The 27,022-nt window shown below is 44.6% G+C and overlaps 4 protein-coding genes and 1 long non-coding RNA gene across 6 annotated transcripts in view; 1 reads left to right on the forward strand and 4 right to left on the reverse strand.

Moving 5' to 3' along the window:
* Positions 1-223: 223 nt before the first annotated feature.
* LOC119132369 (tubulin alpha-1C chain-like) lies at positions 224-4,417 on the reverse strand. Its single transcript, XM_037267560.1, has 4 exons — positions 4,284-4,417; positions 2,395-2,617; positions 2,163-2,311; positions 224-1,371 (listed from the first exon to the last, which is right to left on the reverse strand). The coding sequence occupies exons 1-4, from the start codon at positions 4,284-4,286 to the stop codon at positions 394-396; spliced, it is 1,353 nt and encodes a 450-aa protein (XP_037123455.1). The 5' UTR covers positions 4,287-4,417; the 3' UTR covers positions 224-393.
* Positions 4,418-7,045: 2,628 nt separating this feature from the next.
* On the reverse strand, positions 7,046-11,068 carry LOC119132216 (nuclear receptor subfamily 4 group A member 2-like). Its single transcript, XM_037267284.1, has 7 exons — positions 10,877-11,068; positions 9,961-10,757; positions 8,483-8,612; positions 8,256-8,413; positions 7,991-8,190; positions 7,741-7,919; positions 7,046-7,598 (listed from the first exon to the last, which is right to left on the reverse strand). Exons 2-7 carry the CDS (start codon positions 10,750-10,752, stop codon positions 7,351-7,353), a joined length of 1,707 nt encoding a protein of 568 aa, XP_037123179.1. The 5' UTR covers positions 10,753-10,757; positions 10,877-11,068; the 3' UTR covers positions 7,046-7,350.
* Positions 11,069-11,702: 634 nt separating this feature from the next.
* On the forward strand, positions 11,703-22,442 carry gpd2 (glycerol-3-phosphate dehydrogenase 2 (mitochondrial)). 2 transcript variants are annotated; one of them, XM_037267107.1, is made up of 18 exons: positions 11,703-11,848; positions 12,914-13,020; positions 14,640-14,648; positions 15,370-15,538; positions 15,604-15,728; positions 15,796-15,893; positions 15,964-16,127; positions 16,685-16,849; positions 16,929-17,073; positions 17,145-17,338; positions 17,401-17,535; positions 17,607-17,782; positions 18,288-18,419; positions 18,482-18,640; positions 18,850-18,962; positions 19,051-19,129; positions 19,201-19,299; positions 20,271-22,442. In XM_037267107.1, the coding sequence occupies exons 2-18, from the start codon at positions 12,919-12,921 to the stop codon at positions 20,394-20,396; spliced, it is 2,190 nt and encodes a 729-aa protein (XP_037123002.1). In that variant the 5' UTR covers positions 11,703-11,848; positions 12,914-12,918; the 3' UTR covers positions 20,397-22,442. The 2 variants fall into 2 exon arrangements, with proteins under 2 accessions (XP_037123002.1, XP_037123011.1); XM_037267116.1 differs by lacking the exon at positions 14,640-14,648.
* Positions 22,443-23,225: 783 nt separating this feature from the next.
* Positions 23,226-25,892, reverse strand: LOC119132594. The gene is made up of 2 exons (XR_005099914.1): positions 25,449-25,892; positions 23,226-24,021 (listed from the first exon to the last, which is right to left on the reverse strand). It is a non-coding gene; the product is annotated as an uncharacterized LOC119132594 (long non-coding RNA).
* A 109-nt stretch (positions 25,893-26,001) lies between these two features.
* The window catches only part of LOC119132509 (fibronectin type III domain-containing protein 4-like), a 10,878-nt gene continuing 9,857 nt past the window's right edge, over positions 26,002-27,022 (reverse strand). The window contains exon 8 of the mRNA XM_037267863.1: positions 26,002-26,582. Coding sequence (XP_037123758.1) covers positions 26,541-26,582 — 42 coding nt within the window. The 3' untranslated portion in view covers positions 26,002-26,540. The remainder of the gene's footprint in view (positions 26,583-27,022) is intronic.

The following is a 27,022-nucleotide window of genomic DNA, read 5'->3' on the forward strand; positions in this document are numbered from 1 at the left end:
CGTCACATCTGAGCTGGAGCCGAGCCCAGTTGCCTTTGGGTGAGATACGAAGCTTGAGAGGTGCTCATAAATGTAGTTTAGGGTCTCACGTTTTACATTAGTGGCATTGTATTTTTTTTTTGTTACCAAAGTTTTATAAAAGATTTTTTTTTCCATAATTATGATTCTGTTTTAATTTAATAGTCTATCCATCCATCAAGTCTCGCAGAATAAGCCACAGAAGTGAATGCAAACCATTTTATTTGAAAATAAGGCACCGACATGTTCTTTCACACAAGAAAGGCAAACGTGACGGGATCGAGCGCTTAACATTCTATCGTTGGTGTTTACTGGTTACAGCGTGAGCCATTAAAACGCAAGCTCAGCAGAAACGAGGATCTTCACGCTGCCTTTCTAATACTCTTCTCCATCATCGTCATCTTGTTCCGATGAGTCGACTCCCACCTCTTCGTAGTCCTTCTCCAGGGCGGCCATGTCCTCTCTGGCCTCGGAGAACTCGCCTTCCTCCATTCCCTCGCCGACGTACCAGTGCACGAAGGCCCTCTTGGCGTACATCAGGTCAAACTTGTGGTCCAGTCGGGCCCAGGCCTCGGCGATGGCCGTGGTGTTGCTCAGCATGCACACGGCCCTCTGGACCTTGGCCAGGTCTCCTCCCGGAACCACCGTAGGGGGCTGGTAGTTGATGCCCACCTTGAAGCCGGTGGGACACCAGTCCACAAACTGGATGGAGCGCTTGGTCTTGATGGTGCTGATAGCGACGTTGACATCTTTGGGCACCACGTCGCCACGGTACAGCAGACAGCACGCCATGTACTTGCCGTGGCGAGGGTCGCATTTCACCATCTGATTGGCCGGCTCGAAACAGGAGTTGGTGATCTCCGCCACGGTCAGCTGCTCGTGATACGCTTTCTCCGCCGAGATGACGGGGGCGTAGGTGGCCAGAGGGAAATGGATACGCGGGTAGGGCACCAGGTTGGTCTGGAACTCAGTCAGGTCCACGTTGAGGGCTCCGTCGAAACGCAGCGAGGCGGTGATGGACGAGACGATCTGACTGATGAGTCGGTTCAGGTTGGTGTACGACGGACGGTCGATGTCCAGGTTCCGACGGCAGATGTCGTAGATGGCCTCGTTGTCCACCATGAACGCGCAATCAGAGTGCTCCAACGTGGTATGCGTGGTCAGGATGGAGTTGTACGGCTCCACCACAGCGGTGGACACCTGAGGCGCCGGGTAGATGGCGAACTCCAACTTGGACTTTTTGCCAAAGTCCACCGAGAGACGCTCCATCAACAGAGAAGTGAAGCCGGAACCGGTTCCTCCTCCAAAGGAGTGGAACACCAAGAAACCTTGGAGGCCGGTGCACTGGTCGGACTGAAAGAGAAGGACGCATTTTCATGAGGTATTTATCCAAGAGGATTTGATTCTAAAATGAATTATATAACAAATGTGGAGTACCTGTTGTCCACCCATCAAATGTGACGTTACATAACCAAGTTAATCTTTTGTGAGCGTCCTGTGGTTTTTTTTTTTTTTTTTTTACACTGTGTCTGCGCTGAGTGAGTCGTTCTGAATTTTGGAACGCTAAACGTGGATGTTAAGTGCATCGCAATTCATTTAAGACGCGCAGGCCCGGAGTGCTCGTCTGGATAAGCCGGTAGTTTCCCGGTGGGCGGAGCTACTCTGAGCCTCTATTTCAGTCCACACAAATACTTCAATTAAAAAATAAAAATTTAAAAAAATACTTTAATTAAAAATGTGAAAATGAAATTAAAATTTCAAAAAAGTAATATTTTTTTATTAAATTAATTTAATCTCTCCTGCTGTGTTTCAAAATGAGTAAAGAACTTCCCATATATTTATTATGGCCTCCTCGTATAAATGTACTAACACGGACAATCACAAGCAATTTTTTTAAATTGGTAGGCGAGGCCCCATCAAGGGCTTTAATCTGAGCTATGACTCAAAGGTGAAAATATATTTGCCATTTTGTTACAGGTCAGATTTGGCCTGAGGCTTTCACACTCAAACCTCCAAAAATAAATCAGCAGAGGGGCGACTGACCTACTTGTCCACCAAGTTTGGACAAAAATTGCAGAACATTCGAGTGCTCGGATTGCTTTTCAAACCCGAACCTGACAAAAGTGCAATTGTCCTCAGCTCACCAATTTGCGGATTCTGCCCAGCACGGCGTCGATGTGCTCCTTGCCAACCGTGTAGTGACCACGGGCGTAATTGTTGGCTGCATCTTCCTTCCCGGAGATGAGCTGTTCCGGGTGGAAGAGCTGACGATACGTACCCGTGCGTACCTCATCTGCAATAAAGAACCAACGTCTATCAATTATTTATCAACTTCAATGTTGATAACAGAGATAAATACTCGGTTAGTGTACTTACCGATAACGGTGGGCTCCAGGTCGACAAAAATAGCTCGCGGCACATATTTGCCTGCGCCGGTTTCGCTGAAGAAGGTTGTGAAAGAATCATCGCCGCTCCCCGCGGTCCTGGTGCTGGACATGTGGCCGTCCGGCTGGATGCCGTGCTCCAAGCAGTACAGCTCCCAGCAGGTGTTGCCCATTTGGACACCGGCCTGGCCAACATGGATGGAGATACACTCGCGCTGCAAGAGATGAAGGACAGGCACTGAGTCTTAAGGTTTATTTTCTTCCCAACCCTGGAGAACGACTCCATGGGTCGTCATGACCTACAACGACCAGTGGTGGTGATTGATTTGCGCGTGGAGCGATTGGGGCCTTGCTTACACACCCTGCTCAAGAATTTGAAAATTCTTTTTGGAAGCAAGGGCAAGGCAGAAAGGGGGAGGTGCAGGTACAGGCCTGCCATGATAAAACTAGTCAAGTCTCGTTATTTGCGGATAGTTTGGCAGTCAACCCACATGGATCTGATCCAAAATCCTGAGCTGGTGTATTTCCGTTCTAACAGTCAGCAGCTATGTACCCACAAGAGTTGCTTTCAATAACAAAATGGGAATGTTGTGGCCTTGTGACTCCATTCTCTTTAGAGGGGAGGGGGTATGACTCACAGAAATGTTGTGAAATGCCTCTCTCTCTCTTTCCCTCCCTCCCTCCCTCTCTTTTTCTCATTGTGTTTTTTCCAGTGACGCCCCAAAATGAGCATCAGCGTCACTGGCTGGTGTGCATTCAAACTTTCCAAAACACGACAGAATGACTTTTGTTTCGGACTTTCTAGCCTTGACCTTTGACCCTCTATTGCCCTTCTGATAGGAGCTTGCTAAGTATGGGGGAGCGGCCAGCCTAGCTATTTTGAGGGATTCAGGCTGCACCCAGAAGGGACGCCATTATAATCAAAAACTACCCTTCCTCTAAATCCTGACAATTAGGAGTGTTGGAGGTAGGATCTTAATGATATAAAAATAAATATTAAAAGGGTTAGGGTTTATTATAATAACCAAATTTAATAGAATAGATTTAGCGCAGCTGCATTAGTCAGGCCAGACTTTGTTCACTTCAGTTTGTCAAAATTGTATAAAAACTCAACGTATCCTGCGTGGAGTCGGAAAAGTCTCCAACTGTCTTTGTTTCCACACCCTCCTGATGTTTACGATTTTAGCCCATGAGGTGGTTATCAGCTTCTTGCATCTCAACCCGGCTCGAAAGCAAATGTTTGAAGCAGTCGTCACAACATGGAGGAGAATTCTTGACCTAAATCCACAGCGCTAGCTCTTCACGCGGAGCCCGCATGCGCATGCGCACGCCTACCGACATGTTGCGTCGTGAATGCGTTTACAGGAAGTGTCAGCAGATTAACAATTGCGCCAATCATCGCTTGCTCTCAACAAGCTGTAAAAGTTTCAACACACCCCGATCCCGCCTAAAATTGAGGTCAGTTCCCCCCCGCTCGACTATTACCGAGCAATAAATTCAAAATACTTTTTGCATAAATCCTCTTCAGCCGCGTGACTACATTTACTTGCAAATTGGGCTCATTTCTTTTTGAATCCCCCAAGGCAAGTTTAGGGTGCTAGCAAAGACAAAACGAATTTATGACGGCCTGTGTAGAAACAGCATGAGCATTCCGAAGCGCCTAAGCCGTCCCGCCAGGCCCATATGGAAAGTGTTAACCTTCAGTGAAACCACAGTCACATGCCAGGAGGCGCCTTTCCATTGCTGTGCTTCCTGGGCCTTTCTGCTAATTATGTTCGGTCTGTGAGATGATGTGGCACTTTCGAGCTAACAAAAAAAAGAACGTTGAAAAGCACAATCCCGCAATACTAAATGCTGACAAGAGTATGATAGCAAACTCACCATTTTGTCGTTGTTTTTGTTATTGCAAAAAAAGTCCAAAGCAGAAAGTCCTCACAGTGCACCTATTATGAGATCTCTGTGAGTGAAGTCCTATCAGTGTGTCAACTGCACCAACTTTTATAACTGACAAAGGGGGAGGGAGGCAGTCCAGGCAGAGGTGGAGCCAGCGGTTGCATTTCTACCCAGTTGGACCTCCACGATAAGACAACACTTCCTGGATTTCATTTTCAAACCAAGAGCAGAGTGACTACCGTTAATGATTCATTTTCGTCACAGTTGCATTCACCAGGAAACCTGTTATGACGTTTTACGATTAAATTAAGTCTCGCTCAAATGTGTAATTGGCGGACAATTAAGGCACAATTTTAAAAAAAACTATAATTATATATTATTTCTTTGTTCTGATTGCAAGATTATAAACCATGATAGGGTGTCCGAAAATATAATATATCATATATTTATTTATTTATTTATTTTATTTTATTTTTTTTAATTAATTTATTTATTTATTGTTTTATTTTATTTTTTTATTAGTATTATTTTTGTCGGGAGAATCTATGTATGTTTTTGCTGAAGAGCCATGGGATGAAAAAAATAATACACTCGCAATTTGTAACATGTCGTCTCAGGTTTATTAAAGCTTAAATGTTATTGACATCAACAAGTTTATCAACAAGACTGTTCCCAGCCGCGTTCAGTGAATGGATGTTTTTGTTTGCGCCACTTGTTGTAATACTAACTTTAGCCACCAGATAGCGCCATCGTCACGTTTTGGTCCACTTGCCCCTCACTATGTCTCTAGTTGGTAGAAAAAAAAGAACTCGGAACTATCAAATTATACTCAGGCTTCTCCAGGGATTTCTTGATGAAATATTTGACATTAGAATAGCTAACTAATAAGTTTATGGAGACTTCTATGCCCTGTCCATCAAGTTCTCCATCCACTTCTGTGGATGGAGAACTTGGTTGGTGACCTTTGGAGGACTGGCAGGGCTTACGTGTATCTCCAGCTGTGAATGGAAGCATCCTCATAATCCTCAAAACAAACTTTCTTGCCCTTCAGACTTCGTCCCCCCCGGATTCCTCTTCAAACGACCCCTGAGAAACTCTTGGAAAAAGGAGATGGTTTTGTGATAAGCAATTTGTTTGGTCCTCCCCGTCTTTCAGATCCCGAGATTACTTTTCCTTTGTTAAGTATTTCTTTCTCATCATCTACTCAGACGGCGAGGAAACAAATCCCTTCTTCACTGGAGTAATTATCACCCGTTGGTTAGCTTCAGGTGTAAATGAGAGGTTTCAGGCGCTTGAGAGTCATTCTGGACACTCGATGTGCTCTCTTTTGTGTGTGTGTGTGTGTGTGTGTGTGTGTGTGTGTGTGCGTGTGTGCTCACAATAATCCGATGCATTGATTCAAGTGTTTGGACCCCTATTGACAGACAATTTCACGTGCAATTGAGAGACTCATTGAAGGATTATCCATTTAAAATTGAACTCTTCCAATTATTTTTGTTTTGGTTTTTTTGAAGTGGACGCTTCATTTAAAGTACTAATCTCTTCAAAAGCAAATCTTCTGATCCGTTTTGTAAAAGTGTTTTTTTAAGTTTGACATGAATGAAATTTTGATGATTAAAATGTCTTATCTTCCAAAGTGATTGGAATTCGCTAGGATAGAGCAAGCGGGTTATATGTTTGCGAGTCAACAAGCTACTCACCATCTCTGCCCCTGATCAGTAATTGGTTGAAATCTGCGATGGATTACATGTTGAAAGGCAGCAGGGGTGCGAGCCTTTTGACCCATCAGTGGTGGTCCGGTGCTCAGGGGGGCTCTGTGCTGCATGGTGCCGATAAAGCTTTAAGCTGTATTGATGCCGGATGGGTGCAGAGATGAAAGTGAGCGCTGACAAACTGATGAAAATATTATTTGATGTTGCCGTCTGGCCACAAGCCGGCCCGGAGGCTGAAAGGTTTCCAGTATCCTGGAGGAAAAAAAAAATATATATTTTTAAAGTTGGGAAGTGGTGGCTGCTTCACAGCGGCCGAGGATTTAGTGTACCCAGTGGCAATTTACACAATTTAATTCACGCTTTGATAGCACCGCTGTTACGTCGTATTTATAGAGATCATCAATACTATTCAGTCGCAGGTACATTTTCAGGTGCAGTGCACAAGAAATAGTTATTTGATAGCACAACAGAAATGTAAAACATTTCAACAAAATACGTGACACTCACGAGAGATGCTGATTATTAAATGGAATTGGAGGATGGGAAAATGCTGACATCAGCGGAGGGCCTTGTGAGGATTAATTTGATATTGGATTGATGAAAGAAACACAATTGATTTTGAAAGCCTCTGTCTGTCTGTCTGTCTGTCTGTCTGTCTGTCTGTCTGTGTTGATCTATTAGTCTATCAGTCTGTCTTGTTGGTATGTCATTAGTATTATTTATTATTATACGTATTTCTATTAATAATTGATAATGATAATAAAATAATAATAATAATAATTATTATATATTATGATTATTATTATTGTTGTGAGTAGGAGTAATAATATTAATGTATTCATTGTCACACAGTATCTCTGTGTACTGATATTACTATAGTTAATTGGTACATTTCCTCTAAACATCAATCACTATCCTAATCAGAATACTAAATTGGCTGCCGATAAACCTTTATTGATTTAGTGACCTTTAGTCGACCCCTTGTGAAGTTGACCCCTTTTTTCACAGCTTCTTGATCTGATATGAATGAGTCCAGCAGCCCTCAAAGGTGATTTATTCAATTAAACGTGACAAGACAAATATAAACAAAAGCCTCCTGAGGACAGGATTTCCACATTCATATTCACACGTCAATTATGATTTTGCAAATTCAGTTTTCCTATCAAAAAAAGGAAGAAGGGAGGGGAGAGATTGCATAAAAATCACAATCAAATCAAAATTCACATTTAACATGAAGAGGTCAATAAGAATGAAATGTCTTTCTGTGCTCGGATCGCCAACAAATCATCAATCTACACGGGAAAAACTTCTGCCATTGTCCTTGAACGTATCCTCTGGCGTCTTCAAAAGGGCAACGTGTCGAGGAATAACTTATCTATGATTGCGGGCGGCGGCACCAGATCCTCCAACTTTAAATAAAAAATCCTCTGCAGGCCTTGAATGCACAAAGTGCGAAGTTCAGGAAGCTTTTCCACCAGTCTGTACAAATGCTTGGCGTCTCTATCTGCGTACACGCTGCCGTCCTTCAAACATTGGACCACGCTACTCTGTAGCTCCTCCACCTTCCGCGCTTCCTTCAGCCCGTGTCGCTCTGTCCAAAAACATCACATCAGATGTTAGCATGTCATATAGCCTAGCATAACAGATGATGTGACTTTCTTGACACCAATTGCTACGTTCCAAGTATTTACTTTTGTGCACAGAAATTGAAAGGGGCACTTGGATCATCTCACCGGTGACCAAGGCGAGGACACATATGCAGGAGAAGGTGGAGATGTCCAAATTCATCCTGTGTAGATTGTTGGAGAACTCCACAATGCTGTCAATCCACTCGCCAAATCCCCGCAGACATTGGAGGCGGTGCCACACGGAGCCGTCGCAGAATATCAATTTATCTTCATCGGGGTTCGATCTGAGACCAAATCAAGGCGTGCAAATGATCCTCGTTTGTTTTCATGACCACATTACATTCGTTGGATTTACCTGTACGACAGACGTAGCACAAAGAGCTCCAAAAATGACGAGTAGAACAGAAGGTCTTGGTCGTGTTTGGTCAGAGAGACAAATCCCGGAATCTTTAACGCCCACGCCCGAATCACTTCCATCGATCGGGTCAGGAGTCCGTAAAACTGACGTACGTGCTGAGCGTCATCTCCCGGAGGGCTTTCCGGGTTTTCCTTGAACTGCACAAGTGTAGAAGTGAGTCGTCTGTGGAATGAAAGCTCCTAAACTGAAGAACATTTCTTACTTTGCCGTAGTCCAGGCGCGAGGGCGACGGGTTGGACTCCACATGCGCTCGGACGAGGGAACTCAGCAGCAAGTTGATCGGCGGGGACGAGTCGAGGAGAACTTTGGATTTGGAGGGAAGGCGACCCCTGCGACCTTTTAGACTGTCTGTCCGCACCACTGCAGCGTATGAAGATTCAAACATGAGGTCATGTTACAAGGAACATACCGGCAAGGTTCAAAGGTTACCTTCTTTGACCATTCCGACCGCCAGGCATTTCTGGAAGCGACAGTACTGGCAGCGGTTCCTCCGTCGTTTGTCTACGGGGCAACTCTTGGCCGCCAAACACACATACTTGGCATTTTTCTGCACTGTGCGCTGGAGGGAGATGACAACATTGAGTCACTGCACAAACCTTCTATTGACAAAAAGTGTGGGTCGATATTTTGGTCACAGTGATAGCAAAGTGTGTCACGGTTCTTCTAGATTTGTGTTTTGATCAGAAGATCTAACTATGCTCAGATGCATGTTTGTGTGGAAAGAAACGGCCTTTTTGAAAAGAAGCAGCTCGGTCCTCCTCGGTCCAGTGGGAGCTGCGAGGCGCCTAATGGCATACGGTGTGCCGACAGGTCGGTCTGGGTAAATACGGAGGTCGTGGGCATTCATAATTGAGTTAATTGTCCGGGGAATCTTGAGCAAAGAGGGCTTCTTATTCGCAGCACGTTAACGGTGAGTTTCAAACAGGACATTTGGCCCCGTCGACATTCGGGGCACGAGGTCAAAAGTGGGCATGTGAGGCAAAATCTATTTTTATTATTATTTATTCATTCATCCCATCCATTGTCCCCACGGGCGTGCTGGAGCCTATTCCAGCAGTCATCAGGCAGTAGGTGGGGGACACCCTGGACTGGTTTCCAGCCAATCGCAGGGCACACAGAGACGAACAAACATTCGCACTTAGGAACAATTTGGAGTGCTCAATTGGCCTACAGAGCATGTTTTCGGGATATGGGAGGAAACCGGAGTGCCCAGAGAAAACCCACGCGGGCCCGGGGAGAAGATGCACACTCCACACAGGGAGGGTTGGAGGTGGAATCGAACCCGCACCCTCCTAACTGTGAGGCAGACGTGCTAACCAGTGCAACACCGAGCCGCCCAGCATACAGGGTTAGTAGATTCAAAATGTTTTGTATGCCCAAACTTTTCTATTTATTTAAATGTAAGTTGTTGTTTTTTTTAAATATTGGACCTGTGTGACAACCCGCCACTTGAATAAATATTATTTGAACTATTTAAAACTAAGAAAGGTGAGAATATTTCTTTGAATTCATTTTTGTTTGTTTGTTTTTTACATTTTCAAAACATCCATTCAAATACAAAAGGTAAAATCTGGGAACAATTGAATTTGAATCTTTAGTCTTTTTTTTTTTACTTTAAATAATCATTTGAATTATTTCAACACATAAACTCTTTCTAATTGGTTTAAATACAGCAGCAGCTGTGACTTTGCCCCCTGGCTGGCTTTTGGACCCCCCTGCTCCAAATAAATGTAATAGTCTTAATATGGTGCCTGTATAGCTTGCAGCTTTCACCAAAAAATACAAATCGTGTCTGTGGCTCTTACGCATAACGTGTTTATCCAGTGGCACAAATGACAATCAACTGGGTGCTAATCTCTGAAATATCGGAAACACCGAAATCTCGTTGAGGTAAATGTGCACCCCACCTTGAAGAATCCTTTGCATCCCTCGCAAGTTCGCACTCCGTAGTGCTGGCAGGCTGCGTTGTCCCCGCACACCGCGCACAATCCCTCCGCGCTCGGTCGTCCTCGGCTGGGGGTGCACGTGGAAGGACTCGGGTTGTTCCTTAAGTGCTGAGTGTGGGCGAGCTGCAGAGGGTGAAACCCCGCACACCCCTGCAATCCGGTACAGCAAAAAAGACCGGAAGAGTCCAGCGCTTGGTCCACATTGGTGGACAGGTGGAAAGGGCGATCAAATTTCATGGGGCTTGAAAAGTTCCGATTGTCTTCTTCAGTATGTTTGATGGAAAACAGTGAGAATCTGGATAAGGAGTTTTTCCTCTGCGCCGAATAGTCTTGAGGGATCAGAGAACCAGAGTCCTCCCACATTGGTGGACTTTGAAAGTTGGACATGATGGGTGCGCGCGAGGATGAAGACTGGTAATAGTAAACGGAACTGGTGGAGGAAAGCAAATCAGCCGCCTGCAGATGTTGACCGGGCTGAAATCGCGCTGGGCAACCGCGCGCATCTTCCGTCTTGACGCACGTCAGCTCCCGGTGATGCGGCATTTGGAATAGACACTGGGGCTTGACGTCGTAGCAGCAACTGTAAGCTTCTGCGCCCGACGGCGAAGCTGAGATTTCACTGTTCGCAAGGTCCATGCTGAACTTGACAAACTCCGGAGTGATGAAGTCACAGCTCCGCTCTCCGACGGCGCTCTGAGACGCCGGGCTGGCTCCTGGAGGAGAGGAGCTGAATTGCGTCTGCACGCATGGCATGGTCACTGAAATCGGATTTAAAAAGTGCAGGAGAGTTTATTCCACACTACAGTAAAAATGTACTGATTCGGAATATCAGACACAAATGTCTACCGTATCACTTGACATTATTTTGGTAACCTACCTTCAATGTTGATCTTGGTTGACGGAATGTAATCCAAAACGGCTGCAAGTCTTTTGCCGTGCAGCGATCATGAAGTCCACTTGCTGGTGGCAAATGCAGATTTGGATCCAGAGACACCGACAATGTGCTTTTGTGTCCGTGGTGCGTACGCGTGCGCCACAACCATTACGCAGTTGGGGGGTCTCTCTCTCTCTCTCTCTCTCTCTCTCTCTCTCTCTCTCTCTCTCTCTCTCTCTCTCTCTCTCTCTCTCTCTCTCTCTCTCTCTCTCTCTCTCTCTCTCTCTCTCTCTCTCTCTCTCTCTCTCTCTCTCTCTCTCTCTCTCTCTCTCTCTCTCTCTCTCTCTCTCTCTCGCTCTCGCTCTCGCTCTCGCTCTCGCTCTCGCTCTCGCTCTCGCTCTCGCTCTCCATCTCTCTGACACTTCAACATCTTTTTAATGGGGTGCGGTTTGTTTTAAGGTATTTTTTGTGCAATATATTTAAGTTTATATATATGTTACAACACTTGTAACGACTGACTGTCTTACAATAATTTTAAATGACTTTAGGAATAAAACTTCTGTGTGGTGTTTGATGAACGCTTGGGCGAAACCACTTCTTTAAAAGCTACAATTGTAATGGCAACGTAATACTGTATGACGTGTTGTTAATATTTTGTGTGCCAAAAGACGACAGCTGGTGGCACTTGGCTCTTTGTAATGATCCCTAGAAGGACGTTGGGCGACTTGAGCAAGCCGCTGCTTCGTTACGTCATGCGAAGGCAAGGTCGTCTATTCCGAGCTGTGATTGGACAAAAAGAGCAGACGCGCGTACTCTGATTGGTGGAAGCTCACGTCATTCAAACGTAGCTCCACTTCCTGGTTGAAGCTGTCAAACTCTCATCGGGCTACCAGACAGGCTAGGACAACCGATGCCTCGTTCTCCGCCCTGCATCGCCCTGAGCGACCGTTTATCAAGCCCCAAACAAGGCAATCTGTAAGTGAAAAGCGCCTCATCTTTTTGGTCATTTATAATCTCAATTATTACTCAACATCTTTATGGTCCGTTTGTCAAAAGACCTTGTGTAGTTTGCGCCTCGTAAGCCAGTACTGTAATAACCTTGTGTATGCGTGTTGTTATTATGCGTAAAAAAAAAAGATTTAAAATTAAAAACTAGGAAATATCCTTTCTGCTCTCGTCAGTTTATATGACGTATTGTTTTTTTTTTTGCCCCTCTCTCGTTTTCACATCACTTTATTCGTCAGCGTTCGTCTCGCCCAAAGATCAAACCGGAGAGCGTTGTAATCCATAGCAAGATGTCAGTTTAAGATGAGCGCTCAGTGCAGGAGACTTCTAGTCACAATAATACGTTTGGCCAGAAAGCCCCACTACGCCCTCCGATGCTGACTCATAATTGAGCGTGCATGTCGGCTGATGTAAGAGCAGCATTGGCGCCATCCCTCAGCAGCGTGACTGAGTGTGGACGAGCCGGCTCATCCAGCCTCTCCGTCTTAACCCCCGGCCTCATTATTGTCATTATTTGCATTCATATTACAGTATCGCTTTTTCTAACGAGCTGTCTATCCAAAGTGTGAAAACAGGCATGCTATTATACTCTCAAAAGGTGTCTGCCAGTGATGACGGCTGGAAATAGTGTTAAAAAAGAAATACACGATCAGAAATAAGAAAGCTCACACAATTAGTTCGGCCATTATTAAACATTAATCCTAAAGAAATAAAGTATGAAAAGCAATCCTCCCCATTAGAACAGGAAGCCTAACCCAAGATTAGCATGCAGGCCTAACCCAAGACTTTGCAAATCAGAAATAATTCGACTCATTAATAATATAATATAAACGCAAATGGCATTTATGTTCTTCACAGAAAATGAGCTAAAGCCGGTGAATTCCAGGTTGGAAAAAAAAACCTGAAAATGGGTTTCACAGACCCAATCGGGGTTAAACATAGAACCGCAGCATTCACCACTTGTTGTCCTTACTCTAGTTTGAGGTTGGCACGCCTCCCATACGTACCCCTCATAACACGATGCTCTTTTCGCAGGGAATATGGCGTTCAGGAAGGCGCTCAAACGGACAGCTATGATCGGCGGCGGAGCCGTCGCTACCGTTTTTGGTCTGTCACAGCTCGTAGAGTATAGGAAGAAGCAGGTAAGTTGCAAATGAACATTGTTGAGTTGAGAAAAAGTCTTCCATAGCATGTCCAATCAGGATGTTGGAATGTATTTGATGCCTTTAGGATATAGTACACTACCCTATATGTACCTCATATGTTTGCCAGATGTTGCGCATGAAGCAGTGTTCATTTCAAACGTAAGTCACTTGTTCCTGTGACTTACTAAAATGAAAAGTCATTTATTGGAGGTGTGGCTAAAAAGGGTTAGGTCATTCCTTCATGTCATTTAGCGATACCTTTTTGTCACTGTGGTTAGCGCCAAACTGTAGGAAGGGAGAATAGACTTCTGACGCACCAAAATGAAGCCTTGTGTTGTTTTCCTTTTTTATTTATTTATTTATTTATTGTTTTCTGACACCAGAGCCATACAACATTCAGTCTTTCCCGCTCTTAACTTTTCTTGTCCTGCCACCCCACTACACGCCACACAGTCTATACATGTGACACTCGTGATAAATCATCCTGCAGGGTTTTATAACCTTCGTGCGAAGCACAGAAAGATTGTGTTTCCTTACATGTGAAGAATTAAGCTCCTCCACTGCTTAAGATGAATTCATCACAGCACTTTAGAAAGAAATCCGCGCAACATTTTCAGAGAAAAATTACTTTGATTCATGCACAATTTTTGTGTCAGGAACTACTTTAGATGACATGAAAGCACGGAAAGGGATAGATTGTGCTTAGTCATTGGTGACTCATCTAATTTTTGCGTGAGATTTGCACTGGGAACGGCTTCTAAGATAAGGAAAATTGCAGGTAGGACTATTATTATTATTATTTGAATAAATAAATAAATAAATAAATAAATAAATAGGAAGGAAGGAAGGAAGGAAGATTTCAGGTAGTAATTATTAAAATGAATAAATAAATAAATAAATAAATAGGAAGGAAGAAAATAATGAAGGAAGGAAGAAAATAATGAAGGAAGGAAGGATGAAAAGAAGGAAGGAAGGAAGGAAGGAAGGAAGGAAGGAAGGAAGGAAGGAAGGAAGGAAGGAAGTGTAGTCCGAGCCAAAATTGTTGTGCAGTTTTGCAAAACACAGTGCGCCTTTAAAAAATCCAAAGAACCCTTTACAAGGAAAGTGACGGATTACAAAAAAGACACTCGATACACACGCGCAAATGAAAATCTTTGCACCGAAATAATTGCGTTGCCATTCATTTCCATGGGGGAAAAAAAACTACCGTCAGGTTCTTCTGTACATCCTTGATTTCATTTGTCATTTTCACCTTTTTTCGTCTCTACTTCATTTTGTGTCTGCATTTCTAAGATGCTGTCAAAGCAGCCCGGTGTTTTATAAATAAACAAACACACCCTGCCCTGCCCTGCCACAAAGCTGCACTGAGTCCTCATGGGGGCATCTTATAGCTCCACGTTTGATCTTTTAGTGTCCAGCCTTGACGCTTTCGTCATCTGAGAGGGGCGAGCAGCTGGGTTTCCCCTCGACCTTTGACCCGACGTAGACCTATATTTGAACATCCGCAGAGCTACCACATAGCAGCCTTTATTTAACTGTGCGTGCTAATGTGAACTTTGTTTGTGTCCCATTGCAATAATGTCTTTCTCTTGCCTGTCGCCGCCTACCCAACCAAGAACGGATCGGTAAGCGAGAAGCCGATGTTGATGAAATCTAATCATTTCCACAATAGTTTGTAATCATGCATGCCTCTAATCCTAGTAATTCTAATCCCCAACATTTAGCTCTGTGCTGATATTTTTTCTTTTTTCTACCTATCATCACAGAGAGAGACGATGATTTCAGTAGCAAATTGCAAAAGCCTGCTCGCATTTGCAAGTCAAATGGCGCATGTGCTCTCAAGCAGCTTGATGCAATCATTAAACGCGGAGCAAAAAAAAAAAAAAAACCAGAATAAATATTTCATTAGCTAGGTGAGATGGCACGTCCTGGTGTCAGAGGGGGGACTGTTGTTGTGATTATGACTTCAAATCATTCCCTAATCAAATGCAGGACATGAATGACTGCGATGATTTGTGTTGTGTGTTTTTGCAAAGACAAGTTGCATGTTGCAGCAGGTCGCACCGAGCCTCGACCCCCCCCCCTCCCCCCAAATCTGGATTTTTATCAACGCTGAAAACTAGAAGACAAGCGCACACTTTGCAGCTTAATATTAACAGCGCTTGTTCATTTTTTGCTAACATTCATTTTGAACTTGGATAGAAAGTAGAAGAGCTTTGCTTTTGTTTCTCGTAGCTTAACGCGAATAGCATGCATCAGGTCGCAGCAGATCCACGGGCCCGCTAACTTTCTTCCAAAAAAACCAGAGCGTGGAGTAATTTGCGCGCCCGTCTGCGTCACATCCAGGCTCGGTTAGCTCGCGTGGCGGCAGAAGCCGAGCTGAAGGCTCCCTTTCGCCACGAGCTTCCCTCAAGGCGGGCCCAGCTCGCCACGCTGAAAGACAAAGACTTTGACGTCCTGGTGATTGGAGGCGGAGCCACGGGTGTGGGATGTGCCTTAGATGCTGTCACGCGCAGTAAGAACCCTCAGTACATTTCAAATTCTTGTCAAGATGTTCCCTGTGAGCATTCTCCTCTGTAGACCTTCAGACTGCTCTCGTGGAAAGAGACGACTTCTCTTCCGGCACGAGTAGCCGGAGCACCAAACTCATTCACGGCGGCGTTCGCTACCTCCAAAAGGCCATCATGAAACTCGACTACGAACAGGTATGGAATGCCGATGTTCCTCGGTTTATTTTCCAGACGTTTCTTGAGTGGATATCTCCCACAACAGTACATGATGGTGAAAGAAGCCCTCCATGAGCGAGCCAACCTTCTGGAGGTTGCTCCTCACCTGTCAGCGCCACTTCCAATCATGCTTCCTGTTTACAAGTGGGTTCGCACTCATTTGGATTTTTCCAATCCATGTATCGTTCTTCACTGTTCTCACGGGTTGTCCCAGATGGTGGCAGCTTCCGTATTATTGGGCGGGCATCAAGATGTACGACCTGGTGGCCGGCGTTCAGTGCTTAAAGAGCAGTTACGTCCTCAGTAAGACCAAAGCCTTGGAGTTCTTTCCTATGCTGAAGAAGGACAAGCTGGTGGGAGCCATCGTCTATTACGATGGTAAGCGGCGGATATATTTTTTTTTTGTTGAGTCCAAAGTTTATTTTTGAAGAGCTGAGTGGTTTGACCTTGGTCTTTTCTGCTGAGATGCCTTCAGAGAAACACTTTACAATGGCAAATGCGGTGATGAAGAATTCCAGGAAAGCCAAAGCTGAAAGTAAAGTTGCTTTGAGTCACCCAAAATAAACTGGTCCTACCGTTGCCTCCATGATAGAAAAGTTGTTTTGGGTTTTAATGGTGACGGTCCAGCCAGTGATTTGTGGATCAGAACCTTCTGAGAAATAATGCAAAGCACTCTGCCTACATTTCTGTTGTACATTCCGTCAGCCTTCTGCAGCCCCGACAGCCGGAGTGGAGGATGTTTTTTTTTTCCCCCTCAATTTCTGCCATCTGGTACAATCACGCTTGTGACATTTCCAAAGTCTGACCTTCTCTCCGGCAATGCAATTGGTCGGACTGTCTAAGCAACAAATATCTTCTGCCTCCTGTCTATTGTCTTCACCGTGGAACAACCAATGTGCTTTTTTTTTTCCCTTTCCCCTCCCGTCGCCCCGCAGGGCAACACAACGACGCCCGTATGAACTTAGCCATCGGCCTCACCGCAGCCCGCTACGGTGCCGCCATGGCCAACTACACCGAGGTGGTTCACCTGCTGAAGAAAAAGGACCCGCAAACCGGAAGCGAGACGGTATGCGGGGCACACTGCCGGGACCTTCTCACAGGTGGGCGAAGATCGCTCGCTAGCCGTCGAGAGAAGCATTGGGTTGTCGATCACGTGTCGTCACTGCTTACCTGTCGAAGGCGAGGAATTCGATGTCAAAGCCAAATGTGTCATCAACGCCACCGGGCCCTTCACGGATTCGGTGAGGAAGATGGATAACCAGGAAACCCCAAACATCTGCCAGCCCAGTGCCGGCGTGCATATCGTCATCCCGGGTTACTACAGGTCTGGACCGTTTGATACACGGCACACTTTTCAGCTCATCCGACTGATGTTTTTTTTTTTTTGCCACACAGCCCCGATAACATGGGCCTGTTGGACCCGGCCACAAGTGACGGCCGGGTTATCTTCTTCCTGCCTTGGGAGAAGATGACCATCGCTGGAACCACAGACACTCCCACCACAGTGACAGCCCACCCCATCCCCGGCGAGGACGACATCAACTTCATCCTGAATGAGGTCCGCAACTACCTGAGCCCCGACGTGGAAGGTAGGAACCGCGGTTCGGTCCGGGAGCTCATCAAACGCAAATGAAACTTTGTTACGCCGCAGTGAGACGAGGCGACGTCTTGGCAGCGTGGAGCGGAATCCGCCCTCTGGTGACGGACCCCAACTCCAAAGACACTCAGTCCATCTGCCGTAACCACATTGTCAGCATCAGTGACAGCGGACTGGTCACCATTGCGGGTCAGCTTCTTTGTGTTTGGGGCGAACAGTTCATTGGGCCATTTTTATTTCAATGGCGCTTGCGTCCGCAGGTGGCAAGTGGACCACCTACAGATCCATGGCTGAGGAGACTCTGGACGCCGCCATCAAAAGACATGGCCTCCCAGCTGAGAAATGCAAGACTGTGGGCCTGATGTTGGAGGGCTCCAAAGACTGGACGCCAACACTTTACATCCGTCTGGTCCAGGACTACGGCTTGGAGCAGGAAGTAGGACGCTTTTGTTTGTTCTATTTAGTCGTAGCACGGAATCGTACCAGACCGGAAATTCAGAAGCAGCCGCCTACATTGACCGCTTCCACCTCGATGTTGACTTTAACGACGTCGACATTTCCAAGACTTGACACGTCAAGAGCCTGTATGCCGAACAACGCCATTAGCATGAAGTCCATCGGATCCATTGATTTACAACAGTTAGCCACTACTCCCCCCCATTAAATTCGCTAGAACATTGTTTCAGTGGAGCAAAGTCCTGGTGCGGTTCACTTACTCCTTATTAAAAGCGCTTGGAGGCGCTACGGAATATTCTTCAAAGGTCACTGCTGATATTTGGACAGTGTTTGCCCTTTTACATGATGGGTACGCCGACGATCTGAATAGCAAAACGCTGTTGTGTATTCTGTAGACATCTCGACAACAAGGTGCTCCAAAAAAAAAAATTCCATCATTCTTGCAATTGGAAGTCAATTAAAAGCATACTGGACCTTCTGTTCAGGTCGCACAGCATTTGGCTTCCACGTATGGAGGGAAGGCGTACGACGTGGCCAAGTTGGCCATGGTCACAGGACAAAGATGGCCGATAGTTGGGAAAAGGCTGGTGTCGGAGTTCCCCTACATCGAGGCTGAGGTGAAGCGCGATAGCGTCCAAATGTTGTCATCGTCGTCGTCACGGTCTACGTCCCGTCGCAGGTGCTGTACGCCATCAAGGAATACGCCTGTACCGCCATTGACCTCATCGCCCGGCGGACACGACTGGGCTTCCTGAATGTGCAGGCGGCCGACGAAGCCCTCCCGCGCATTGTGCAGATTATGGCCAAGGAGTTGGGCTGGAGCCAAGAGCGCAAGACGGTACCAAAACCCGCTACTATTTTCTTTTGACAACTGGTTGAGTCCCCACTTGGGTTTTCTATCAGCACAATAGGGAAGTCCACGCCTTAGACTCCGATACTGTGTACCTGTAATCCGAGCCTTTATTGTCACTCAAGGGAGGAAAAAAAAAAACCAAACATCCCAGATCGACCGTGATTCTATTGACGTTGCACTTTTTTTTAATCTAGGCCGAGCTGGAAGCAGCTAAGAAGTTCTTGTACCAAGAGATGGGCTACCGATCCCGCTCGGAGCAGTTGACCAAGACACCCGAAATGACCCTGGACAACCAGGAAATAGCCAGGTACGAGCGTTCTCCGGCCAAAGGTCTGCCATAAACTCTTGAGTCAGTCATCGAGAAGGAATGCGCTCGACTTTGATGTGCTCGGCAGGTACAAGAAGCGATTTCAAATGTTTGATAAAGATCGTAAAGGATTCATCACCACGCTTGATGTCCAGCAAGTCCTCGACGTGAGTTGCCCCTGATCGTCTTTGATGTAACCGGGTCAAGATTCCATCCCGTTTTCTTTTCTCTGTGTTAGAGTATCAGTGTCCACATCGACGAGAACGCCCTCCATGAAATTCTGAACGAGGTGGACGTCAACAAGAACGGACAGATCGAATTAGGTGAATTCCTCCAGGTACGTGATGGCCCGTCATCGTGCGACAATTCGCAAAAAGACTCGGATGAAGATTCCGCGAACGTGGAAAAAGTGATTGTCCGTCTCAGACCTGCCGCACAGCAGGTGTGAACTCTCAACTTAATTAGGACGGAGAATGCGCGACAGGTGTAATGAGACCTGCTTCCATCTGTCGGCAAATTACTTTCTCACTTTTGCTTCGACTTGAGAAAAAGAGTCATTACGAGGGAACGTGATGACACTCTTTTGTCTTCATTAGCGCGAGCTGCTCTTGAGTGCTCCGACTCGCCAGAGGAAAGCAGAATATTTTTGTGCTGGGAGACGTTCAACAACTCTCAAATAAAAAGCCTTGTTCGACTCGGGTGACTAATATTGATGGAGGGAACCAGCTCGCTCCAAATGTCTGGATAATGTTTTAAAAGCGGCACTGGGCGAGACTGTCAAAATGAAAAATGTTGGCAGGAAAGACACGACATGAAACGTTTTCTTCCAGTTTGTCAACACTTATTTCCACTTTGGTTCATTTTCACTCGCATGGTCGTGCGTGAAAAGTTAGTTATTAAACTTTGCCGTGAATGCAAATCAACTTAAGCGAGACATCAGGAAAGAGCCACGGTTGCAGTGAGCCACAAAGCGGTTCTCATTAGCATTTAGCTTTGGCCATGTTTCAGAGCCTTGAGAGTGTTCATTAGCCTAATTTTGAGGTCACAGTTTGGCAATATTCAAAATGGCTCCCTCACAGAGCTACGTAGCAAAATAATTTTTTTTCTGTTTCCTCGATTTACTCTGCTGTTAAATTGGGCAGTCACTCTGCTAGCTATTCGTAGCGATCGAGAGGAAAGGAACGAGGCGGGCGAAACAGACCTAGGTGGCGCTTTTGAGAAAAAAACTAGCAAGTCGTCAGGTGTTGGGTTCATTGGAGCATGTGGAGGTGGTCGGACCGCTCACTCTCTTGATCATGTGTCATTTAGTTGATGAGCGCCGTCAAGAAGGGCCACGTGTCCGACAGCCGCCTGGCCATTTTGATGAAGTCGGCCGAGGAAACGTTGGATATGAGGGGCCCCGTGACGGTGGACCGAAGCGGAGGCGGAGTCTAAGCCCGAGCCCGGGCCTGGTGGGGCTCTCCTGTCAACAACCTCATTTGAATGACAATGCAATCAGGTTGTTCCTGCCTGTGTTTGGCCTGGAACGCAATCCAATGATTGAGGTTTGTTTTCATGGGCTGCAACTTGATTGGTTCTTCTCAGCATCAGGTGCCTCCGACGTTTCATAGCGGACAATGTGACAATTTATAGCATCTTTTTTTTTTTTTTTTTAATCAAATCTCTGAAATTTCTACCTTTATAATACTTTTTTTTTTTTAAACTCAGCACTGATTGCTGTCAATTCTGCTCTTCTTCTGGGTACGGAATCTCGTTCTTTATTGTATTGTTCACAATGTCTTCTTCTTGGGCTACAACATTTGTATTCATCCTAATTGCAAGAGAAACGGGCAAAGACGCTGATTATGACAAATTATTAGCCGACACTCCTAAAACGTCTTGGTCAAAAATAACCCAAATTAGATGAAATAGCTCACCCATCGCTAGCTGTGGCTAAAAGGTTCCAATCCAAAGCTGGCTTCTTAACACCTAATGCAATTTTTTAAGAGAAAGCAACTTTTCCCTTTCAGTAAAATCCAATCTTCTGCTGGGTTAAAATAATTAAGCCAACCTCGCGCACTAGTGACCCAATTTGTTCAAAGACTGCATGCTAGCAAGCCTGCTAGCAAACATGCTAGCAAGCATTTTTTCAGTGTGTCCATTTTTCAGGTGTATGCATCTCTTACTTTCTCCCAACGAGAACTTTTTCCCCATTGAAAGTGTATTTCGTGCTCAAGTGCGGTTTCACGTATCAAACTTTGTACACGCATTCTAGAACGTGAAACCGTCGCTCTACTGTAGAACTCAAGTTAACTGTCCAGAGGCCGTGCCAATCCGCAGACGCGCAAATATATCTCTGATTGTTTGGCGTTACTGTCTTGTGCAAGCACTTCACCGCCGATTTGCAGCCAACTTTTTATGCAAGCGAGACTTTTTAGGAAGCTGAAGGTGGTCAACTTGTTCAACATTAGTCACAGCAACTGCAAACTCCCACTGACACTCATGTTTACAGGTTGTGAGCTTTAGCCGTACTCTTTCTGCTCTTATTTAAAATTATTTATGTATATATATGTCATATACATTTTTTTTATTATAGACATTTAAAGTTAAGAGACATTTACCAAGATGTAATGGAAATATTTACGTTGATTGCAAAACAGGGTTTTAAAAGGGATTCTATATTTTTTATGACTTAGTAAAAAATGCATGCTGAAGTATTGTATCTTCTATTTTTGAAGTTGTATTTCCGTGTGAAAGGGGAAGTCTGCGTTAATCCCGTGAACGAGTTGCAACATTTCAACAAGTCGGAGCACACTCAATGTTTTGTTAAAGGAATGTTGGATGCGTGCCTTCTCAGGTTGAGGCAAAGCCACCGCCAGATACTGACTACCACGTCATTGGACTATTTTTTTTTTTTACAAGGGCTAAACTGAGCTTGAAGGTCTTCCTCAAGTTTCTCCTGCAGAAGCTCCCAAGTGACTTGAATGCATATTCTTGGAATCTCATGTCAACACGTGCCTCCGTTTTTATCGTGACCCTTCCCGTCAAGCAAGCTGTGCGTTTTTAATATGTCGTCACTTTGGTTTTTTGTCTTCCATATTTTGACAGCGAAGATCGTCAAACTGCCAATGTTGCCTGTCATCAATCGCTCATTGCAAAACCGTCTTAAATCGCCATGTTTGATTGTCTCCTTTGGGATGAAATTACAGCTTTATCTATAGGCTCAAAGAGAATCATGTTCAGATTTTTTTTCCCCACCTGGACTGTATGAATACTTTCGAGCCACTATTCTAAGGAAACAAGGCAATTATCAAATTAAATGTATCTTGTTGCTCTATAAGCTTTGTGTGTTTTTGTGTTATGCATTGACATCATTCCCACTGGGCACCAACCAGGTGACAACAGGGCGTCATGTGAACATGCCACCGTATACCTCGAGCAGTTTTGAATTGAAGCTATAGAATTCAAACTTTTTGGTTGAGACGGATGACAAGATTTTAGGAACACCTCCCCCCAAAAAAAAACCCCAAAAAAATTGATAGTAGCTATAGATTACCGTGTTTTTCCATGTATAATGCGCAAACTTTAACTAATTTATTGTCCTAAAATCTGGGGTGCGCATTATACATGGGTACAAATTTTTTATTTATTTATTTATTTATTTAAAAAAAAAAAATTTTTTTTTTTTTATCCGGATATCATACGGAGGCCGCCATTACAGATGCGCTTTCTTCTCTGCTGTTCACTTCAAACACGCTCCATACGAACACAATGCTCTCGTATCAGACGCTTGCTCGATCACCTGCTCGTTTGCTGTCACAATGTACCCTACACAAATCCGAAACATTTCTTCCCTATTGAGTTTGCTAGCGCATGCGCAGTGATACTGACCGGCAGAATAACATCCGGTTGTTCCCAAAGATGATCTTTTTTCTGAAATAATTTTACGTTTACGGACTTAAGTAGGAGTCAAAATTTGGGTGCGTATTATACATGGGTACAGGCTTTTTTCCAGCATCAACATGCCATTTTTAGGGTGCGTATTATACATGGGGGCGCATTATACATGGAAAAAAACGGAAATTTATTATGAGTGTCCTGTACTCAAATGAACAATTAAATGACGTCACACTATACACAAGGGTTTGGTTTCCTGTGGACGACATTGGAAGATACCCGATCAGGTTCCAGCCGAACAAAATGTTCCCGTCATGAATTCTGTCGAGGACGCAAGTACGGGAACGCGCACGTATGTGAAACGACGGGACTTTTTTTTTTTTTTTGTGAAAGGTCACGTCGAGATTTGAGTGACAGCTTTAAATCCTCCGATTACAATTTGCAGCAGCGCCGGCGGTGACGGCCGTGGTTAGTGCGCTTTCCCTGGGAACGGCCGCAAGCGCGTGGAAATTAATCACAAGACAAATGTTGTCATGTGGTCGCTATATAATGCAGCTTCTTTTCACACTTGAGAATGTCCAGGCAAGACACATAAAAAGATTGTGCCACAATATGACCACCTAAATCACATTTTGTGGTTTGCGTGTTAATCTTCCTTGTAAGCCACTTAATGATGCAAATAACGATTAAAGACTAGTGCCCCCAACAGGACAAAGAAGGGTTAAAAAAAAAAAAGCAGCAGCCAGACTGAGATTTATGGTTTGAACCTTTCCAGATAACTGCTGCAGGTGGAACGAAGCGCCATTCGGTAAGGTGTCCTGACATTTTACCTGCATCGCACATATGCTCCCACACAACGAGACGCCTGCGTATAATAAAAAAAGAAAAAATCCAGACTAAAAGGGCCTTTATGAGTCTTTGGGCGTTAGGTCTTATGCATTAAAAAAATCAAGCCGATTCTTTTTTGGGGGGAGGGTGTGGGGGGGAATTCCTCATGACATTCTTCCTCACATTGTACAATGTGTGGGGAGTGTCTGGCAACAAAGGTCCTTTTCACGCTGGAATGTGTCGTGGGCTTCGAGTGCGTTATGGGATTTCCTGCACTGGAAGTGCTTGAATTCAATCATTTGGTAACATCCATCCTTTGGTTTGCTGATGATCCTCAAGCTGGAGTCTATCCCTGCTGTCTGCTAACAAGAAGAAGAAGAAGGGTACACCCTCTTGACAGGCCTCCCACTCACATTCACACCTATGGACGATTTCCAAACTTAAATCCTGGCTCTGCAGTTTCTGGTGTCCTGCATGTTTTTTTTTTTTTAATATATGCAACACACTTGGTCAGATAATCATCAGAATCATAACAAGTCTGATGAGCTTTTGTCTGTTGAGTTGCCTTGTGTATGAAATGTGCTCTTGAAATAAAAGTGTTCTTTAGAAGATCCTACAAGAATGACTTAATGACTGCTCTGAATGTCAGAGAGGGGGAGCTTGTAAAATACTGTCACATTCAATTCTCATGAATGAGCTGCTGAGATATGATTCAGTCACTTGATCGATCTTTTGTCTCTCCCTCATATTCCCACTGAGGAATTCTCGCTCGGTGTCACTGAGGATGACAGGCCTCGGGCGGGCTGTGGTATTTTGCTGTGTGGAGCGGGTCTGAAGTGCCCTTTGCTTCAGACACCCTCACCTGAACCCAAGCCCCCTTTTCCTGTTCTTTGTGTTCCATCTAATGTGGGGAGTGAAGACTGAAGGCAAAATAGAGCAGGAACATATTTTGCGTTTAAGAAAGAAGGTCGCACAATGCCCGCGGTGCTTGATCTGTTGAACTCTGACCTTGTGCTGGCATTTGCCACTTTTCAATTGAAGCAGAAATATGGATTCTTTTGAAAATATGCCAAATATGTGCCACAGTGGTGGACATTGGTATTCATCTTTTTTAAGTAGGAAGATAATAGTGGTTACACCTCACAATTTGTCACTTTGTCACTTATATAGATGTATGTATATTTTTTCTATTCGTTTTCTATTTGATTAAATTTAATTGATTTTATTTCCATTATTTTTTCCTTCAATATTTTTATTCTTTTTTTATTTTGGCAGTTTTACCAGAGTAGCACGTCTATCAATGCACTGAATTACCTTCATACGGAGGAGAAACAGCATATTACTGTACCTTAACGTGGACATAAAACATATAAAATAAATGTTCAAACGGCTTTCCATAAACTAATATCGAACAGTTCTGAAAATGAATATTTTTTTTGTCTGAGGCTGGCAAGCGTCAAGATAGAGCTCAAGCGCCCTCTGCAGTTCATATTCGTCATTACATAGTCCAAACCCACCGACGACATGTTCAAACTTGAATTAGTTTAAATTAGGAAATAAATCAGTACAATACATCATATCTCGATATCACACCAGACATAAGCAGCATCAATTTGCACAGGAGCTTCTTATTATTCGACATATGAAGTTTCAAGGTTACGAGCACGCTCAGCTGGATCAAGATAAAGCCCTTAAGATCCTTCTGGGTGCTCAATTGTAATTGTTAAGAACATTAAACCAACATTAGTTCTAGTTTACCATTTCAAAATCTTTAATACTCACATCTTGGTGGTCAAAAGCTTCGCCCACTTCTACATGGAGTCTGACAAGTAGGAGCAAGACTTGCAGACACAGACAGCAGTACTACTGCAATTGGCCCGAATGTTTGTTTGGCTCCCATTGTTGATATTTATGCACTTTCCGTGTCACCTTGGAAATGGCTGCAGCGGTTTGGTTTTCTCTCGCCTTCTTCTTCCCCTATTTAATTTTTCTCACAGCAGGCCACCAGCAATTTTGGGGGAACATCTGCAACCTTCTTCCTGAACTAAATCTGCACATGTGCAATGAGATGGAATAGTCCAAAGGGGGGGTGCTCAAAATGACCATGACGGACTTTACCATGTGATGTTTGAATTAAATTTAAAACAATAACAATTGTCTTTCTCAATCCGTTTTTGTGACATCACTAAGGGAAATATCTGGGGCCCAGTGTTAAAAAAAAACAAAAAAAAACGTGTCCATCCCAGCTTTAGATGACTTTTCCATCTCACATTAGAAATTCAGACTTCCCCACCACATTCAAACACGCATCAACTGGCATATTGATTAGAACTAATATGGTTAGAACGTATGTAACTCTTGTTTTATATTGCTATTTTTTCGTTTCTTACAATACTTTTTATTATTTGCTATGCGTCTTTTAAACAGTTTAATGCTTGAAGGTGCTCTTCAAAGTCCTCCAAAATAAAAGACATTATTACGATGATAGTGGCGTTAGTAATCTAGTCATGTAGTTATTGAAAACAAACTAACAAACTCCTGCGTCTGCTCAGCCAAAGCCGTTAGTGCGCAAAAGCGGAATGCTCCGCACTCTGTGACAAAAAAAAGCAAGAAAACCAAATTCGCCCGTCATGCTTGCGAACATTCACTTCCGTCTTCGAAGGATCATGGCAGGAAGCACCCCGGCCCGTCCCTTCGAGCAGACGAGAAAGCGAAAGCGCTGCACACTCCACAACCAGGGCAGGGTCAAAGTCACGAGTTGACGACTTCCTCTTTCATTAGTAGGGAGTCATGCGGCTCTCCGACACGCCTGTTTAGTCTCTGCGATGAAATCGCGGCAAGCTCCCTGGACATCGATGCAACCGTGGACGGCTCTCAGACTCGAATGATGCTGATAGACGACGAGGCTCTGTGAAGCTGCGAGGGAGACAATTCGAGAAGCCATCAGTGAATCAGTTCAAGATTGCTTCTCACACACACTACTGAAATGTTGTCATTCACACACACCATTCTCCCAGTCCCTCCAGTTTACCAATAGAGTGATCCCTCGCTACTTCGCGTTTCGTTTATCGCGGCTTCACTACATCGCGTTTTTTTTTTTTTTCCCAAATTAAAAAAACATTTAAAAGTCAAAATAAAACTTCTAGATTGAGGAAACATGTGTCGAGCCTTTAGGACAATGTAGTATTGCTCCAAATGTTCGTTTGATTTCTTTTAGAAGTTTGTTTTCGCGTGTTAGCTCGATCGCGAATTAGCATCGTTCTACTAACTCGTTAGCCTGCCCAGTATTTCACGGATTTCACTTATCGTGGGTGGTTTTTGGAACCAATTATCCACGATAAATGAGGGATTACTGT

The sequence above is a fragment of the Syngnathus acus genome, chromosome 2, assembly GCF_901709675.1.
Source record: "Syngnathus acus chromosome 2, fSynAcu1.2, whole genome shotgun sequence".
NCBI lineage: Eukaryota > Metazoa > Chordata > Actinopteri > Syngnathiformes > Syngnathidae > Syngnathus > Syngnathus acus.

Bases quoted from the DNA above. Each gene is read 5' to 3' on its own strand.
- LOC119132369 (XM_037267560.1), bottom strand. The intron at 2,312-2,394 runs GTAAGTACACTA...TCTTTATTGCAG, and splicing joins CCTGGAGCCCACCGTTATCG to ATGAGGTACGCACGGGTACG. The intron at 1,372-2,162 runs GTGAGCTGAGGA...CTTCTCTTTCAG, and splicing joins TGGGCAGAATCCGCAAATTG to TCCGACCAGTGCACCGGCCT.
- LOC119132216 (XM_037267284.1), bottom strand. From the start codon at position 10,752: ATGCCATGCGTGCAGACGCAATTCAGCTCCTCTCCTCCAGGAGCCAGC. The intron at 8,613-9,960 runs GTGGGGTGCACA...ATCTCCCTCCAG, and splicing joins GATGCAAAGGATTCTTCAAG to CGCACAGTGCAGAAAAATGC. The intron at 8,414-8,482 runs GTAACCTTTGAA...CATACGCTGCAG, and splicing joins GGTCGGAATGGTCAAAGAAG to TGGTGCGGACAGACAGTCTA.
- gpd2 (XM_037267107.1), top strand. From the start codon at position 12,919: ATGGCGTTCAGGAAGGCGCTCAAACGGACAGCTATGATCGGCGGCGGA. The intron at 17,074-17,144 runs GTCTGGACCGTT...TTTGCCACACAG, and splicing joins GTCATCCCGGGTTACTACAG to CCCCGATAACATGGGCCTGT. The intron at 17,783-18,287 runs GTAGGACGCTTT...CCTTCTGTTCAG, and splicing joins ACTACGGCTTGGAGCAGGAA to GTCGCACAGCATTTGGCTTC.